Consider the following 20,025-nt stretch of genomic DNA (forward strand, 5'->3'; position numbering starts at 1 on the left):
TGTTTGTTTCTAAGATAGCTACTCATCTTAGCGGCACTAGCAGTTCGAATTGACACTAGTTTTCCCTAAAATAGCATTGTGTACTGCATTAAACCTCACACAATAGTCTTGCACACTCTCGCCAGCATTCCTTTTGATGTTCTCATACTCAGAAAAAATCTGAAGTGGATTCTTCTTCACCTCCCTTCGATCCAGGAACTGTGTATGGAGGATTGGTAAACAGGTGATAGAAGCTATTGGTAAAGCTCTGAACCATTTTCAAACTTCACCTCCAAATATTTGTACAAACAATCTCATTGTCACGTCTTCAATCTCTACTTCCTGGAGGTCAAAGAAATCATTCATTTTATCAACATGTTGTTGAGCCATAATGGTTTGAGTGGCATCAAAGAAAGGTATTTTTCTTTGATAATCAGCGGGCATGGCACCAAGATTCTAAGGTAAAATAAGGGGTGCATACTAGGTAGCCATAACTCGAGGTGGATTTAAAGCAAGGATCAGGCTACTAGGAGTTGATGTAGTAGTTGATGGATAACTAGAGTAGTAGGTGATTGATGGGGAATGATAGGTTGACAGGGTATAAATGGAGGTGGGGAATGAACTTCAGAGGTTAAAGGGAATAATGATGAACTAAGGTAGTGGACACTGGTTCAGAAAGCTCGGGGATCTTAGCAGTAGTAAGGGATGATTGAGGGGAATTTAGAATATACTCATCAACTGAACGGTTCATCTTTTGGACTTCGAGATCTGCAATAAAATCTAGATCTAGAACTATGTCCTCAAGTTCACTTTTAGGCCTGGTTCTAAGTAGGGAAAGATCAAACGACAGATCAAATGGGAGGTCGTCTAAAAACAACCACTCATTAAGGCAAGAATCTACTTTTATTGAAGGTGTTGGACTGACTGAAATTTCTTGTCTTTTGAGTCTTATCGAAATCAGGTTAAGATTATCCACTACTGGGGCAGGGTTTGGATCTGGATTGGCCGTAGTGTACTTTCTTGAAGCCAGTGTGCTTAAATTTCGAAGCTTTATATATTTCTTTACAACTTTCCTATTCAGCCTAGTAAATTCTAAAACTCATCATCCATAAGCTTAAGAATTTAAATGAAAGATATTACCGAGGTGATTAGTCTTTTGTTCCCCAGTATGGTGGCCACTATGTTATCACCTGGATTGAACCTCAAGCTGAAGGAAGGAAATGCCATGGTAACCACAAACCACGCTTAGCCAAGTAGCTAGCCCTACTAGGCCGGGAGAGGGATCTCTCCATAAAGATCTCAGCCAATATGACTAGATCAGGAAAAGGATTTTAGGCTAGGTATAGTAGCACAAAGTTTTGATTGGATTTTCAAAGAGGTTTTGTTGGATCAGGAGGAGCTGGACAATTTAGGTCTAGGGAATTAGCCCGAAATTGCAGGTTGTTCAATGGGGCAAGGTAGGCATAAGGTTTAGCACTATAGGGATTGATGGGGTGAGATTTTTAAGACTAGTGAGAAGCTAAGAAGAGCATGTGAAAACCATGGATCCTTCCTAGACTGCAGAAAACATGAAATGGTGAATGTTTTCCCAAAGCAGAGCACTAATGTAATGAATTCTTCCTATCAACTTGAAAGCATTCACTTAGAAGCAATGGAATGATTAATGAAAGTATACAAAACAAATTAACATATGATTACAAAAGAAAAAACTATACTAAAACTCCATACCACATGGATCCCATAAAAATAGTTGCAATTCTTATTAGTCTCATGCTAAACTACTACAAAATGGTGTATAATCAAGGTCCGAGCATCCAGTTGAGTCCAACCCTCTACAACGAGAAAGAAGAAGAAGATATAGGTATTGTTTCAACATCCTCCCATCCTCAGGGGTCAAATCCATAAGATGATGAGCTAATCTAACCAACACTAAACAAGAAACAAGAATATAGGCATCTCAACAACTTGCCTCTAGAAGTGAAAAACTGATTCATTTGAGCTCAAATTGACTTCTAATGCAATGAATCTGCCTTCTATTACTATTTATCTATCATATATACATGCCAAGTCATCATTTACAATGGTAAAACATCCTCCATGAGGTAAAATCCATGAACACAGTGAAAAAAATGGAAAAATAGCCATCCTGTGCAAAACTTGCCCTACGCGCAGTGCCACTGGCCCAACGCGCAATGTCGCTTTTAGGTCCCTTTTGGAGGCCTTTCCGACATCCAAATTGAGCCCATGATAGCTCATTGGACAGGTCTTCAAGTCTACTTTCCAAAAAACTTGCAATGTATCCATTTGAAGCTCATTTGACCCCTCAAATCGTGATTCTCCCAAGACTACTTCCGTGTGTCCAAAAAGTGGCAAAAAGGTCATTTTTAGGGTGTTTTTTGACTTTTGGGTGGACTAGTTCTACCCCAGAAACTTAAAAAATCCATAGGGTGCATGTCCTCATTGCTCTAAATCCAAAAATTCAAACCATTTCTCCATTGGGTGGCCCTAGGAAAAGCGCAACATCGGTGGCGCTGCACGTTTAGGTAGTTTTCCTCTGTGTAGAATTTCAAAATTTGCAAATGACAAAACTTGCCCAAAATTGGTGAGCAAAACCACCATCAAGTATCTTGATGAGCCAAGGAATCTTCAGCAAGCAACCTAGTCCTATCATCCTCCTTTTTGCCTTTGAGAGCCTGCCTTAGTGTAGCTTTCATCTTTTTGACCCTCATGTTGCAAATCTTGTTTCAGTTCCTGTAATGGTAGGCCATGTACCTGATCATATGATTGTCTCTATTTGCCTTATACAACAGCTTCTCAAGGTGCAAATTGACTCTGTCAAGCCAAGTCTCTCTATCATCTTCAATCTCCTTCTCAATAGGAGTCAAAGTGACTTGTGCCTCTTTGTCACTTTGTCATTCTGCCTTGAGAAGTTCTAGCTCCATGAGGGCATGTTTGTCACTCAATTTCTTTTTTTATTTTTCCAAATATGTGATGACATACTTAGCTCTCTCAAAATTTTCCATCAATGATTGGACTTGAGCCTCCTTTTCCTGTATGATGATGTCCTTTATTGTTTCTTCATCCTGAGCCTCTAAGTCAATTTTTTCCATGCCATGATCAGTATAATGCCACCCCGGCTCATCATGCTCTATCAAATAAAAGTCTCTTTCTTCATCCTCATCATCAAAACTTTCCTTCGACATCTTTTCTTTTCCTTTGTGCAGCTGCTGCACCTGTACCTACTGTGTTGATGAAGAAAGCAAAGCCCCTTCCACATCCTGTGGAGAAAGCATTTTCCTATGGGTTGATGAATAAGGCAAGTTCCCTTCCACATCCCGTGGAGCAAACACTTGCCTATCACTTGCAAATAGTCTCCTTGTGCCCCTCTAATATGTCATGAAGGTCCTAGGCACCTTAGTAGGTCTAGCCTCTTTGGTTTCCTCATCCATTTTCACTTGAGCACTGCTAGAAGGTCCCCCTGCTTCTTGAGACACTGGTGGAGGAATTTGAGGACCCCTAAAGATGTCATGAGCAATAAACACTATAAGAAAAAAGGTCATTGGTGAGGGTCATGCTTGTGACAAACCTTTAAGGTTCGTCACCAATGTCGCATATGGTGACAGTCTTTAAAAAAACGTTGTTGTAAGTGTATATAGTGATGGTCCTTTAAGGTTTCTAACCAAAGCTATTTTAAATTACACTTTTGGTGAGGGTCGTTAAAGGCCTGTCATTAATTCTCTATTTGGTGACACTTTTGGTGAGGGTCATTAAAGGCCCATCACTAATTCTCTCTTTGGTGACACTTCTAGTGACAATATTTAATTGACCCTCACCAATGCGCTTTTTGGTTACTTTTGGTGATGGTCAAAAAATGTTCATCATCATTGATCATTCCAATGAGTTTTTGATGACGCTTCATGCCTGTGACGGACCTTTAAGGTCTGTCACCAATGTCGCATATGGTGACAGTATTTAAAAAACATTGTTGTAAGTGTATATAGTGATGGTCCTTTAAGGTTTGTCACCAAATCCATTTTCATTGACAGTTTTGGTGAGGGTCGTTAAAGGAATATCACTAATTCTCTCTTTGGTGACACTTTTGGTGAGCGTCATTAAAGGCCCATCACTAATTCTCTCTTTGGTGACACTTCTAGTGACGATTTTTTATTGACCCTCACCAATGCTCTCTTTCGTTACTTTTGGTGATGGTAAAAAATGCTTGTCATCATTGATCATTCCAATGAGTTTTTGATGACGCTATGTACCTATTACTATATTTTTTATCAAAAGATAATGGTTTAAGACTATTGTTGTGGAGTCCTTTTCATTATCTGTGCAAGGTCATAGTGGTTATAGTCAGTCAATTTGTTAAGAAGTAATTAGTGTGTATCATTTCCCCCATGTCATAAGAATATAGTTTTCCTATGAGTCAACACACGATTCATGTCTATTAGGTTTATTATCTAACAAATTTCCTTTAAAGAAAGTTTCACTACTGTGTGCAGGAATTATATTATTTAACACATAATCAAGCTCTATCAATTCCATTAATGACATAGACATAGCACTCCTCAACACTCATGGCATACCTTAACATACTTTGGAATAGTACACTAACATTCCTTAGCACCTCTTATGTCTTGGAACATCTTTGTACCTGGAACATATTTGTACCTAGAACATCTTGATATGAGTAGGAGGTCGAAGCACATGTTGGCATGCACCAGCATAGCATAGCACTCCCCTATCATGTCTCGGCATGCCTTGGAACACCTTGGCATAATATTGCATTGACAAACATTAGCACTTAGCACACATTGGAACTTGGCATGTACTGGAACATATTATTAGCGTGCCTAGCATGCCCCTTTTGAAAAAGATAAAGTCATGACTTATTAACCCTATTATGTGTTCATTTCCTTACATTTTAGTTTCGTTATTCATTTTGTTGCTTTTAAATTGGCATACTTTGGCACCCTGAACATCCTAGCATGTCTTAGCACCTGGCATGCCTTGGCACTATTTGGCACATGTTAGCACACCTCGAAACTACCTAGCACACTCTATCACTTCTTGACATGTCTTGATACTCCCTGGCATGCCTTACCCATGCTTAGCATACCTTGTCACTCCCTCCTTGGCATGATAGCTAGCACTCATTGACACTCCCCGACACACACTCATATTCATTCACTTCCATGCATTTTGACCTAGTTCTCACTTGTGTTTTCCTAGTACTCCCTATCACTCCTCAGCATGCATTGGCACTCTCTAGCACACCTTAGCACTCTTTGATATTCTCTTCCACTTCATAGCATGCATCACACTCCTTGACGCACATTGACACTTGGCATGTGTTGGCGCTTGGGAAGTCTTTATAACATGTTTGGCATGTGTTGAGATGGCTTGGTATGTTTTGGCATGGTTTAATATTAAAGTTATATTAGATCAATTATTGGAAACTAAATGAGAAGAAACAAAGGACGATTTGGTACTTAGAATGCATTGACACTTGGCACTTGGCACCTATTGGCACCTAGCTAGTGTTGTTGTGCCTAGCATGTCCCTCATGGAAAAGGTAAATTGATGACTTATTAACCATATTATGTGCTCATTTCCTTGTAGTTTAACTTGTTCCTCCCTTTTGTTGCCTTGACAGACCTTGGCATGCATTGTCACACCCTTGTACATCTTGGCATGCCTAAGCACTTGGCACATCTTAGCTTGTTTGACATGTCTTCGTACTATCTTGAACGTGTTAGCATGCCCTACCATTCCCTAACACACCTTGGCAGTCATGACCTCACAACTAGCATTACATTTTTCCATGAATTGGGAACCTTACATTCAATAGAACACCTTGGCACTCCCTAGTTCTCATGCCCTTTGTTATCCTCCATAATGTCCCAGGCTAATGAGGAGATCGACGAAGGTAACCACAGACCAAGATTTTAGTCTGGTAGCTAGCCCTACCAAACCAAAGAGGGATCTCTATATGAAATAATAGCCAAGAGATGACTGGAATGTAAAGGATTTTAGGCTAGATAGCTAGGATTGGGTGGGTTTTGGAAAATTTAGGGTTTTGTTGCTGGATAAGGGAGAAAAACTAGGTAGCTAGGTTAGAGGATCAAAGGGTTACATTAGCAAAGATATAAAGGAACAATGTAGCATTACTTTTGTGATGCATCTTAGGTTTTGTCAATTTAGTGTAGTGTTTAGAAGAAGAAAAAGGTCTTAATGACCATGAAACATGAATTCATTAAGCAAGAAAGGAAGTAACACACAATAATTTTTCCATCAAAACAAAGCTTTATGCAAAGAATTCTTCTTATAAACTGTAAGGAAAACCATTGAAGAATTGATGAAAGGAAAGATAAGATGAATATCTTTCATATAAATTTATAACAAAGAAAACAAAATATCACAAACTTACTGCACATGAATTCCTAGATAATAGCTGCAAATTGTGTCCTTTGATTTCCAGAAAATGTCCAAGTAAAAGCTACAATAGTTCTCTCCTCTGAAATCCAACTCGTTCTCTCATTGAGAAATTGATACATAAATACCAAAACAACATCTCCCCACTCTCAAGGATTGAATCCATGACTCTAGGAACTATTCCATGAGGTGTTCTAACCAAACCCTAATGTCTAGGGAAGTTAAAAACAACTTCTACAATTAACTTTAACTCCAACCTCTCTCATAAATGAGGTCAAATTTACATAAAAACAGATTACAAAGACTAACCACCCATTAATTACATTTACTTTTACCCCTCACATTCATATACTTCACCCTTTTTACTTTTACCAAAGTCAAACTAGGAATTACAAAAAATTACACAGTGGAAATTTAAAAAAAACCTCAGAAATTTCCAAGTGCACAGCGAGCTGTTGGAGGCCATTTTTGAGTGCCCTTCTGAAGTCCAAATCTAGATCTAAAGCCTATTCTGGAAATTTGGGAGAGTTTATATATATATATATATATATATATATATATATATATATATATATATATATATATATATATATATATATATAGTATTTTTTCACTCAATAGGACCCATTTTTGGCTGATATATGGCCATTCTCCCAAGGTGTCTCTAGGTGCACAGCAAAATGGAAAAAGAGGGGCAAAAAGGTGATTTTTGGCCTCTTTTTTGAAAATTTATCAAAACCTGAGCCCCAAACTAGGAAAGTGGGAAAATGGGTTTTGAGAGGGGGCCATAAGCTTTCCAAAAATGCTCATTTTACATCATTTGGAGCCCTGAGGAAGAAGCGCAGCGTGGGCTCGCTATGTTCCTAGACAAAAAATTGCTAAAAATTGCAAGTGTGCACCAAAACAAAAAATTTCCTCCAAATACTCCAAAAATTTGTCCAAAGAAGCCTAATGAGGTATGTTATGCAATCATGGATGCATCAGCAAGAAAATCTAACTTACCCTTCTCCTCTTGGTTGATTAGGGTTTCCTTGAGTTTTTCCTTCAACTACTTGATTTTGACCTTGGCAACCTGATTCCTTGTGTAATAATGGATGGTCATTTTATTTTGCAACTTTTTATCCCCGTTGGCCTTTTCAAGGAGCTTCTCAAGGTGGAAATTGACTTTTTCAAGCCAAAATCCCTGTCCTCATTTATTTCCATGGAAATCCTATCTTCAAAGGTCAATTCTTCCATTGGTGGCTTTTGTTCTCTTTCCCGTTGAAGCACATTCCTAAGACCCATTGTCCTTGGTCTCTTTCTTGCAACATGTCTTTCATGCTTCTCAATTTCCTCATGGTCCACCACTTCTTTTCCTTTCATCTCTTATTTCTTGGCTTTGAATTTCTCTTTCTCCATGACTAGCTGTTTTGCCTTAAGTTTACTGTTTTCTTGCTCAAGGAATGAAATGATGAATTTCGCCCTTTCCAAATTTTCCTTGAGCTCCATGATCTAATAATCCTTCTCTTTGATCACTTGTTGCGGGGTTTTATGCTCATCATGTGCCTCCAAAACAAATAGGTCAAATTCATGCTCAATGGGCTCCTCATCATGCAAAGAGGCCTCATGATGTGATGGTGATCCTTGTTCTATTGATGTAGTAGGTTTGGCCCCTTCCTCAATTTGAGGAGAAAATACAAGCCTTCTATCTCTTTGATATGTCTTGGTCACCTCATGCCTAGGTGCCTTGGAAACCTCATCATGTTGGCTTGATGAACCCACCTCCATGGGATGTACTGACATGGTTTGGTGTTGGCTTGGTGAAGTGGTTATATGTGTTTTCATGGCTTCCTCAATGAAGGTGTCCCATGTCATTTTCTTCTCTATGAACTGATGGAGTACTATAACCTTCATCAGGCTATGGTGAAAGAGGCTGGGATAATGCACTTTTCCTTTCAATTTCACCCTTTCAGACATTTTGGTTAGGCTCTTATACAAGTAGCTGGACAAATTTAGAGACTTGGCAATTGTAAAGTGCATGAGCAGTCTTAGGTGGTATTGATATGGCCTAGAAAATATGCCCTCACATGTGAAGAAGTTCATGACAACCTTCATCAATGGTGCATATCTCTCCAACAAGTATCTGAATGGGAAAAAATGTGAGTGAGCTCCTTTGTATTTTGATTTCAAGTAGGGTTTGTACTCTTCTAGGTCTAGGTTCATGTCTTTGAACCAGTTTTCACCATGGTTTGGTATGCCTATATCTTGAGAGACGACATCCACTGAAAACATGAAAGTAGTCCTTACAATGGTGATCTTGTCTTCCTTCAAGGTGAGGGCAAATATACTTATGAGATGCTCATGGTAACCTACTTCATGCACTCTTTGACAAAACCATAAACAATTGACATCTTCAAAGAATTTCATGAAAAATGGGGAGGAGGTGACTTCATTACCATTAGAGGGCTCAAACCTCAGTATCTTTCCCCCCTTGTCGTACTTCCTCTTATTTGATGGTGATGAGTCAGGCTCCATACTTCAAACCCTCGGTGAAAGGCAAGCAACAACAATGAAATTTGTTGCTATGAGGGAATGAGTTGGTATGATGGAATTAAGAGTTGCCTAAATTTGTAAGGAAATTTAGGAGGGTGGGGGGTGATGCCAATGAGTAGGGGAAAAAGGAATTTTGGGAAATGAGTGAGGGGAGGGGGTGGAAAAGGCCAAAACACAGGCCTATCCTAGAAAGAGATATGGTAGATTAGGGTTTAGAGGAAAACGATGGAAAATGAGGGGATACAGATTTGTGATGGATGTAAATGGTGTATTATCTATAGACAAAGGTCTAGGCACAAGGAATTTAGGGTTTAGGGTAGCAACTCATCATTTGAGGATCAAAACCATGAAAATCATGTAAACCCTAGTAGAAGTATTTGATCATTTTCTTGACATATGAGGCAAAGGAGGGCATGAAAATGATTAAAATTACTTGTTATAGAGCCTGGAGGATGAAATGACTGATGAGGAGATTTGAAAAATGAATTTTGGTGGTCGAACAACAATTTTGGACAACTCTGTCCCGTGAGCAGTGAATGATTCATGTGCGTAGCGTGCTATCCAGGTGCACAGTGAAGGCTCTCTGTGAGTAGCGAGAGTCGATTTTTGCCATTGAGGGCTATGGAATCACAATTTTTTGCAAAGGAGGGGGGAGATCAATGCTAGCATGGTATACGAGTGAAAATGAGTGTGAATGAGATCCTCCATGTGCTTTTATAATTTGATTTTGTTGTCTAAGTTATTAAAGAGGTAGGATGGCCCACCTCACCAATTCACTTTCTTTATGAGTTTTGTAGCCTTAGGACCTCTTCTTATAACTTTAGAACCTTAGGAACATTATTACATCTAAAAACATAAATTACATTTGAAATCAAGTGTTATTGAACAAATTTACCTATTGCTACCCCTCATTTGTTGGATTTATACATGAAATGATTGATTTTGTGACCTTAATCCTAATGACCTAATGGTGAAAATGAACTGAATGGAGACCATGATGATGTGACTGAAGTGATATTAATGATGTTTCCATGATGGTCGACTCAACTGAGTGATGAAAGTGACCGGCATATGAAATTCTTGAGGCAGTGGAAATAGCCCTAAACACACTAGCCAATGACTAAATTTTTATTTGAAGACTCACTGAAATGACAAAAAAATGACTTGATACCCTAACAACACCTTGTAAGAGCATATTTGAGCAATGAACTAACTGACACTAAGACCCTCACATATAATTATATTTTTTGTGACTTGGGAACTCAAAAAATTCATTAGCAAAACAATATTGTGCCCAACCCAAAGTCTCCCTTTCTCCAACTTGAGGTCAACCATGCCAAGTTGGAGGTCCGCCAAGTCGAATTTCAAAAAGTTCTAGAACCCTGTCAGCAATTCTTGCCTTGCGAAATTGTGAAATATGGGTCTCAAAGTGTCACCTGTAACTCAAAAATAATGACTGTTGTGTAAACAATGGGAGAAGCTTTTGTTTTTGGGTATGTTGTGAACAAAAACCTCCTCCCGTTTTCAAAAATACTTTCCCATTTGTTCAGAATCCAAGCTTGAAGTTGGTCACACATAAACGCAACAAATCTTGGTAGAGGCGCAAAAAATAGTTGACTTGAAATTTTGATGACTTGAATGAGGTTTTGAGTGTTGTTGAAGACCTATGAAGAAACTTGGAGATGTCCACTACACCTTGGAGCCTTTAAACCATGCAAAAACATCATTTTAGCCTCTTCAAACTTGATTCCAAAACTGATCATCCAGAAGCACAGCGAAAAGAGCAGCAAGGAAGACAAACTCATATCTCTTTAACCATAACACCTGTGCAAAAACTAAAGGAGGTTATTGTGATTGGTTCCATGTTTAACTAAAACCTCCTTTTGTTTTCCAAAATTCATCTCCTCGATAGATTAACATATTTTACCTTTAAAAATATTTTATTTATATTTTATCAAAACACATTAACCACCATATCTATTGTCCATAATTGTTGAATTAGGATGCATAGAATGGATATTGCCAACTCAATTACCCAAATGAAAAAAGATGAAGCTCTATTACAGAAACTCCACACCCATAATTTTACTAGTTGGTTAAAACAACAGGTAACGATATTATTTATACTATAAGTCTACTTAAAAATCAGTATATGGGAATACTGTCATGTAAGAAATTAAATATTTTTTCAGAGGTTAAATGTATGAATTCTAACTACATTTAAAAATATAAAACTATACATGTGAAAGGAGATGGAAAGGTGTTTGATACACTTAAATGGCTAGCGCGTGGCCCCAGGAAATTCGTGAATAAGTACAAGGGATTCCTAATCAATGGTTATAGATTCCATACAAAAATCATAGAGAATGAGAGAACCACCCAAAATAGTGGTGTGTGTATGGAATCTCAAACAATGATGAGGTAAAGTTCCAAATATGTAAACCCTTTACTTCAAAACACAACAGTTTATGGAGTGGTAGAAGAAATAATTACATTGGACTATTTTTGTATGGAGTACACATTGTTCAAATGTAATTGGATTGATGTACACAATAAGAGGGATAAAAACTAATGATTCGGGTTTTACAATGGTGTATATGAAGAAATTCTTAAGTCAAAATCATTGGAAAGATGATCCATTCATTCTAGCATTGCAAGCTAAACAAGTATTTTATGTACAATATCTAGTTGAGACTAACTGATATGTAGTGTTAACATGTCCTCCAAAAGGATTGAGAAATAATACATCATATGAACCCGAGTATGCAGATTTGTTATAGGTTGTAGACTTTCAAGAAGAAAAATGTGTAAGTGAAGAACATATCGATGATGTCAATGTCAACATTGACGTGAAGGTGGATTATTTCCATTTAGATTGTGAAGGAATATGGTTGAATATTAAGAAATAAAATATATTGATTTTGTTATTTTGTTTTGAGGACTCGAAAATTGATATTTGATTATGAAGAGAGATTCCTTTGTTTCTTATCTATAAAATGTTTTAGACCCATTTAGTAGATCTATTTTTAGTCCCTACCTACGACAGAGACTATTTTTTCCGGCTTGCACCATTAATATTGTCAAATTGAACACATAAAAAATTGATATGTGAGAAGTTTCTCTAACTTTTATACTTTTTATATTTTTTAAGATTGAAGTGAGAATTTTCTATATTATTATTGAACCAAAGCCCTAAAATTTAGTCATTTAAAAGAACCCAGGAAAAATACAAATTTATTGGGCACATGCCATTTGTTTAGCCTTCTTCTGTGACTATTGGTTCTGCACATTCAAACAAACATAGGTAGGTCTTGGGAATGATGTGGGTGCGCTAAGGAGATCACCTACATCTTGATTACATAGGAAACATTTTGTCATAATCTACTTAATCTATAAGTGGTAGGGCTTAAATTTTTTCCATTTACTGGGAAATCTCACCCAAAAAGTCAACCATTGAAGAATCAATCCTATGTTAAATCACACCTACCTTTTCATTTTTAAGATCTTCGTGAGCTTTCACCTATGAACCTTAAAGTCAATTCCCTTTAGCACCTTAAATGGTGGAATAAAAGGCATTGGAATAGGAGGTAAACTCCATTCCCCTTCACCTTTGTCAATATCTCTAGAGACACCTACAATCTCTACCCCTCCCTTGACTCAACATGATTCCACTTCCTTTATAAACCCTCCCTTCAAGGGCATCCTCATAGGAAGAGCTTGTGGTTGAAATATTATGATAAAAAAATGGGGCACATCATCCCTTTACAGGGTTTCAAGGGAAGGGTATTGGAAAATAACCGCCTTATCCTCTATAACCATTAACACCTTCTCAATGCGTAAGTGAAACAACATAGTGATAATTGGACCCAAAGATAGATCTCAACATTCAAGGCCAAACTCAAATAGAAAGAATCACACCATGGATTAAGAATTGGCATTTTGTTTTGGTAAAACCAAGGACCTCCTTTCAAGATCATGACCTTACTTTTAGCATTCTCCAAAGGAAGGTTTAAAACCCACATTAAAAATGGGAAATTTGCACCTTAGCCTTTGCAACCTTTTCCCAAGACAAATTTATCTAATTGACTATTCTAGATATGTTAGGTCTTCGAATTCTAGAGTACCCAATCAATGCCTTTGAGAGGCCAACTCCCAAGCTCCAACTAAAATTTAGTCCTATTGAAGAGGCAACTTGAATAATCCTACTAAAAGGAGACATTTTTCTTTTCTTTTGATTAATTTACAACAAACTTCAATGCCTCTTCTTTCTTATCTTCCTCTTCCATTCCCAAACAAAAAAATCATTAATCTTATATCATAAACACTCTATATAGATAAGCATTGGAATCATTTTCCTCAACTCATGGGGTACCTTTAAACCTCAACCCATGCAAGTGGACCTAAGTCCATGGTACAACCCATCACACTCTAAGATGGTTCTAATTTTCTCCTCAAAACTAAGGCATACAAAACCTTACAATGCAAAAAGCTCAAGCCGTCTCAAACTTATGGGCTTTTTCCCTTCATGGAACACATTCTAGCTAGTGCTCATAAAAAATAATGCACTAATACCACTAACGCACACCAAAAGTCCAAGGTACTCATAAGATGTGACCCACACCCAAGCGCTTAGACTACACCTTCATAAAATGTACCTTGAACTTTGGATGTTGAAAAATAGTAATATCCTAACCCAATATGGCCTATTTTTTTAGATTTGTGTAAGTCATTCCTTATCAAATCCTTGCACCTCCTTAAAACTCCATGATAAATCTACTTGAATGGCCACCTTCCAAGTTCCAACACTTCCTTTTGCAACACAAAAAAACCACCTATATATGTTGCAACAACCTTGCTAACTTCTTTAGTGGGTTGCACATATATTTAACATTTCTTCTTCACCTTGCAAAGTGGTAGTGCAAGGAGAGGGTATCAACTTCAATCAAGGAATGTTCACTTAGTACCACTACCAAGTTCCCTTCCTACAACTTGTCAAATGTCTTAAGTTAGCTTCACAACTTCTCGTGGTGCATAACGTGCTTGTCTACACCTCTAACTGAGACCACAACCCCCAACCCCTCTAACTATTTCACCTCTTCAACCCTTGTTAGAGTCTTTTTGGATGTGCACTCGTGCCTCAAGTAGAACATAACACTAGCATCCCAAACCTGCATGCTCGTTCCATCTTTATTGCCTTGTTGAAACCACATTATCACACTGCTTCAAATGAAATGTTTACATCTTAAGGCAAAAATATATTTTTCTTATGACAACCTAAACTATGCGAGTGATGTGGAGAGGACTCCATTTCCTCAAGATAAAAACATTGGGTCTTACAAACCCATTCACACAACAATTTGAATATTAACCTAAAGAAGGGTACATACCCTACTCCTTCCAAATTTGTCATACAACTTTTAAGAAACTAACACAAGTTTTTAATTATTAAATCTTTACTATAGACTCTCTTTTGTTTACACCCACCTAATATGCAAGAACACTTAAATATTTTCAATACAAACAAATTAAGAGCACATGTTTCTTTCTTACACTTAAATATTTTCAATACAAAAAACTTGTTTCCTTCTAATAACATTCAAATTCCAATAATATAATATATGTACCTCCATAAATTTTGATAACCAAATAACATTCAAATTTTCCAAAAATACAATACATCTGTCTCCATAAACTTTAACAACAATATGGTTACATAAAAACGATAATCTTAAAATTAAATTATTGTTAGGATGATCTTTCAAACCCAACCAAAAACACGCATGAGGGCGATGGTTTAACTAATGAAACTGAAATACTTAGTATGAAAGTGAAAATGGACTCTAGTTTATCAAGTGAAAATGGACTCTAGTTTATCAAATGAAACTAAAAACTTAGAGCGAAAGTGAAAATGGGCGCTACTTTATCAAATGAAACTAAAAGCTTAAAACTTAACACAAAAGTGAAAATGGGCACTACTTTATCAAATGAAACTAAAAACTTAGCGCTAATTTATCAAATGAAACTAAAAGCCTCCCCTTCATTATGATCTTACCTGAGTTTGAGTTATGGAGGAAAATTTTGGCATATTTAAAAAAAAATAAGCGTTAATTTTGCTTTACAAAACCCCTCCCAACCCCAATCTTCTTTTAATGTTCTAGAGCAGGTAGTGTGTGTTCACTTTTCAACAAGCAGGAGTGAAAACTAGATTGAAGAGATCAAAGGCTGGAGTGGAAACTGGATTGAAGAGATTTATGAATGAGGGTTTTACCGGTAGCGAACCAAGTAACGAACCCCATCCGATCTTCAGTTCGTTGACGGTGTCAAGGTATGTTTCATATTTAACTTCACTGCATTTCCCTCATTTTCATTTCCACCATTTTCAGTCTTCGATGCAAAGAGGAGTACACACATCTTAGGTCTCTGGTTCAACATCCACTCTTTTTTGGAATTCACACTTGTATGTTTAGGCTTTGATCTCTGTGCTGCATTTTTTTTACTGTTTGCAGGCATGGCATTGGCATTTGATGAGTTTGAGAGGCCACTTATCATATTGAAGGAACAAGTGTAGAAAATCCGAATGAGATACTTAAGTGCAGAAAATCCGAATGAGAGACTTAGATGCTCAGAAGGCCAACACTGCAGTGGTCAGGGCCATCACGAGAATCCTCTGCACCTCACTCCGCTCCATGCTCCAGAGCCCCTATCTTCACTTCTAGCTCGAGTAGTCCTGTTGGTTGGTACAAGGTCACCCGCGGTTGGATTGGCAGCTTCATCACAAGAAGCATCCATAAATAATACTCGGATTCCAAGTTTAGGAACAACTGCAAGTGCTTTGGAAGAACCTATAGCACCACCTGTCCCAGTAAAGTATACACACCTTCTTATCGATGGAAAATTTGTTAATGCGGCTTCTGGAAAAACATTTCCTAGATTGGATCCCAGAACAGGAGATTTGATTGTCAATGTGGCTGAAGGTGATGCAGAAGACGTGGACAGGGTTGTAAGGGCTGCACGAAAAGCCTTTGACGAGGGCCCATGGCCGAAAATGACTGCTTATGAGAGATCGTGTTCGCTGACTTGCTTGAAAAGCATAATGATGAGATTGCAGCCTTGGAAACACGGGACAATGGGAAGCCTTATGAACAAGCAGCCTTGGTTGAAGTGCCAATGGCAGTGCAGCTATTTCGTTACTATGTATGGTGGGCAGATAAAATACATGGTCTTACAGTTCCAGTTGATGGACCTTATCAGTCAAACATTACATGAGCCTATTCGAGTTGCAGGTCAAATCATCCCTTGGAATTTTCCACTACTTATGTTTGCTTGGAATTTTCCATTAACAACTCTTTATGCAGCAAAACTTTTCCACGAGGCTGGACTGCCTCCAGGAGTTCTGACTATCATTTCGGGATACGGTCCAACTGCGGGAGGTGCAGTTACAAGGCACATGGATATTGATAAGGTTGCTTTTACAGGTTCAACTTCTACTGGTCAAGTAGTGCTCGAGTTAGCTTCCAAGAGCAACCTTAAGCCAGTGACATTGGAACTTGGAGGAAAGTCCCCTTTTATTGTATGCGAAGATGCTGATGTCAATCAAGCCGTGGAGCTCACTTTGCATTATTTTTCAATCAGGTAAGGAGTTGAACCTCTCAAGTATTTAATCTGCATGGCACTCAATATTGTAAAATGTTAATCAAGCCGCTGCTCTTTCTGCAGGGTCAATGCTGTTGTTCACGAACCTTTATACATTTTTGTAGAAAAAGCAAAAGCTCGTCGGGTTGTCAGTGATCCATTTAGAAAAGGTGTTGAGCAAGGTCCTCAGGTATGCTGTTTTTTGGTCATCACTTAAGCATTGAATACCTATATTAATGCAAAAGTAGAGAAAACAGAGAAAAGTTGCTTGTCTGCATGTAACTAATAGGCAACTGAAAGCATGATAATGAAAAACCTGATGCATAAATGGGTCTTTTTGAATAAGAAAGTCAGCTTCTTATTTGTGCTTTAAGGGGTATCATGGTTCACTGCAAAAAGAGAAATATAGGTCACTACACTTGAGAAGGAAGCTTGTTGTCTGAAAATGTTCTAGGAAATGCTATCTTGTGAAGAAAATGCTGAGCACTTTGATGTATAATTGTTGGTGGTCCCTGTCACACAAGTTTCTTGGTCTATTTATAAGTTCACTGTTGCAGGACTGGTAGATTAACTCTTAAATTAAGACCTTGGCTGGTCCTTTGTCCTTGAATTTGCATTGCACTTGCACCATGTTAATGCCCATCAGAACCATTTTGTCATTCTTTACTACGTTCTCCAGTTGGTAACTGACAAAGCTCGGTTTGTGAAGTCCTCCTTCCATAAATGACAAAAGCATGACTACTTTACTACTAGCATGTTGGGAAGTATTGAGCTATTCAAAGGATGTTTTTCTTGTAGAAAGTATTCTTTTTTAAATATGAACTATCATCATGTTCTCGGTGGCCTTATTTTGATATTGTTGAGAATTTATTTTGAAATGTCGCTGATTGACCAGGATCAGTTTAACAAGGTTATGAGTTATAACAAGGCTTGGAGGGAGAGTGGTGCAAAACTTGTAACGGGGGGTGACCAAATTGGTACCAAGGGCTTCTATATTATGCCTACCATTTTCTTAGAAGTTAAGGGATGGGAATAACATTTTGGGGATAACTACAATTCCGCAAATCTTTCCCCAATTAGTTATGGAAATGCTTACTTTTTACTGGTTTGGTTCTTCTTTTCCACTCTAAACTGGATTTTAACTCTCAAAGATGACTGAAATCCACACATATTCGAGATGACATTATTATGGATTTGTTTGCTACTACCTTTAACTGGTGGAACTAGACACAAGTAATAGGAGTGAGGGTATTGTCAGTTCGAGCACAAATTTTCCTTTACTGCTTAACATGAATGGTGTTGCAGTACTTATCTCACCTCTATTTATGTGACAAAAACAAGATGATATGGCTATAGCTACTGACGAAATATTTGGTCCAGTACAGTCAATTATAAAATTCAAGTAAGTATAGATGATGGCTGAATTGATTCCGAAGATATTGATTTCACAATGTCTGTTTGAATTTTGATTTAAGAACTGTATTTTTGGTGGATACTATTTGCTGCTATCTTGAACAGAACTATAGAAAAAGTAATAAAGCGGTTAAATGCTACTCATTATGGGTTGGTAGCAGGAGTGTTTACAAAGAATATAGAGACCGCGAACACTCTTACTCGGGCATTATGTGTCGGAATAGTTTGGGTTAATTGCTTTGACATTTTTGATGTTGGTATACCTTTCTGTAGCATAAAATGAGTGGCACTGGAAGAGAGAAGGATATCTACAGTCTCAATAACTACTAATAGATTAAAGCCGTTGTCTCTCCTTTAAAGAATCCACCATGTTTGTAGGCTGTTAGTTCCTACAAATGGTTCTATTGTGTGGGGGAACATATCCAGTTCTTGATGGTCTTATCAAGTCAGTCTAATTTGAATTTAGCTTTCTCTGTCAATAATAATGTATATGACCTTCAGATAGGTGTGATGCTCTTGTTTTCTTGTGAACCTACACAGTCGTGTCTCAGTAAGATTCTATAGTTCCAAAATTTGGAACTCAATTATCATGGCCATATCAAATGCAAAATGAAGGGTGTCATAGTTTCTGCCATGTTTTATGGTTCTTGTTTTTCTGTGAAGGTGCATAGTCATGTCTATGAAAGACTCTAGATTCAGAATTTGGAACTCAATTATCATGTTCATATCAAAAAAAAGAATTGATGTTAGTTTGGAGAAAAACAACAAAAATAAAACTTTTCTGGCAACATACAAACATCACAGGAAATGGAGCAATAGCAACATTATTCGATCATATTCTGTACTCAATCACAGACAACAGAAGAGAAAAATTGACAGCAGAAAAGAAAAAAATAACTAGAGAACAGAAATCACTTCATGTTACACAATAGGCCTAGGCCTTGGCTTGCTTGCTCAAGCTGAGAAAATACAAATTTATAGAGGCTGATGTTCAGGCCAAGAAAATACAAATTTATAGAGGTTGAAGGAGGATCTAGAATCATGCATGTGATTCAGATGAGGATCTAGAAACAAATGGCGGTGTGGTAGGTTTGGCGTGAGTGTGGCGGTGACGGCTAGGATGGCAGAGTGTCAGGGAGTCGGTGCTGACATTAGCAAATTGTGAGTCAGTTTGGCTTCACACTTAACAATAGTGTCTGTTCACTTTTCAACAGGTGGGAGGGAAAACTAGATTAAAGAGATCACAGGCGGGAGTGAAAACTAGAATGAAGAGATTTACAGATGAGGGTTTTACTAGTAGCAAACCTAATATCGAACCCCATCCGATCTTCAGTCCATTTATGGTGCCAAGGTATGTTTCATATTTAACTTCACTGCATTTCCCTCATTTTCATTTCCCCCATTTTCAGTCTTTGATGCAGAGAGGAGTACACACATCTTAGGTCTCAGGTTCAACATCCACTGTTTTTTTGCATCCACACTTGTATGTTTAGGCTTTAATAACTTGTATGTTTAGGCTTTAATCTCCATGCTTCATTTTGTCACTATTTGTAGGCATGGTGTTGGCATTTGATGAGTTTGAGAGGCCATTTATCATATTGAAGGAGTAAGTGCAGAAAATCCGAATGAGAGACTTAGATGCTCAAAAGGCCAACATTGCAGCTGTTAGGGTCATCGTGAGAATCCTTTGCACCTCACTCGGCCCCCTGAGCCCCAATGGTGATGTCACCCTTAGTAAGCTCCTGTTCCGTTTAATCGTTGTCTATTTTTGGATTGGTGACACCCATTAAGTTATGAAAATAAGTAGACTGTACTTAAAAAACCTATGAATTATAAGTAGAAATTACATAAAAAAATTCTTTAGATATTTTGCAAGGAGTCAAATAACAAAATACTCTATGATCTTTTATATACTAAATTAAATCTTGCACATTGAGACAATATAGCCAAACTCAGTAATAAAAAATTACATGGCTTTCTGACAGGGCAAAGCGCAGAGCACCTCCATGCCTTGAACATGATTCTTAGCAG

The 20,025-nt window shown here is 37.7% G+C and overlaps 1 protein-coding gene across 2 annotated transcripts; it reads left to right on the top strand.

Annotated features, from left to right (window-relative positions):
• The first annotated feature begins 15,118 nt into the window (after positions 1–15,118).
• LOC149183629 (benzaldehyde dehydrogenase, mitochondrial-like) lies at positions 15,119–17,938 on the top strand. Of its 2 annotated transcripts, XM_089418776.1 has the most exons (5): positions 15,119–15,274; positions 15,456–16,232; positions 16,305–16,581; positions 16,666–16,771; positions 17,477–17,938. In XM_089418776.1, the coding sequence occupies exons 2-5, from the start codon at positions 15,527–15,529 to the stop codon at positions 17,615–17,617; spliced, it is 1,230 nt and encodes a 409-aa protein (XP_089274902.1). In that variant the 5' UTR covers positions 15,119–15,274; positions 15,456–15,526; the 3' UTR covers positions 17,618–17,938. The 2 variants fall into 2 exon arrangements, with proteins under 2 accessions (XP_089274902.1, XP_089274901.1); XM_089418775.1 differs by having other exon boundaries at positions 15,456–16,581.
• The last annotated feature ends 2,087 nt before the right edge of the window (positions 17,939–20,025 follow it).

This window comes from Pinus tabuliformis, chromosome 3_2 (genome assembly GCF_031772625.1).
Source record: "Pinus tabuliformis cultivar Carrire ecotype Pingquan chromosome 3_2, CPIR1, whole genome shotgun sequence".
NCBI classification, from domain to species: Eukaryota; Viridiplantae; Streptophyta; class Pinopsida; order Pinales; family Pinaceae; genus Pinus; species Pinus tabuliformis.

What these genes read in the sequence shown, in the direction of transcription:
- LOC149183629 (XM_089418775.1), top strand. Translation starts at nt 15,527, where the DNA reads ATGAGATACTTAAGTGCAGAAAATCCGAATGAGAGACTTAGATGCTCA. An exon ending in TTGCATTATTTTTCAATCAG is followed by an intron (nt 16,582 to 16,665) that starts GTAAGGAGTTGA and finishes CTCTTTCTGCAG; the next exon opens with GGTCAATGCTGTTGTTCACG. An exon ending in GTGTTGAGCAAGGTCCTCAG is followed by an intron (nt 16,772 to 17,476) that starts GTATGCTGTTTT and finishes CTGATTGACCAG; the next exon opens with GATCAGTTTAACAAGGTTAT.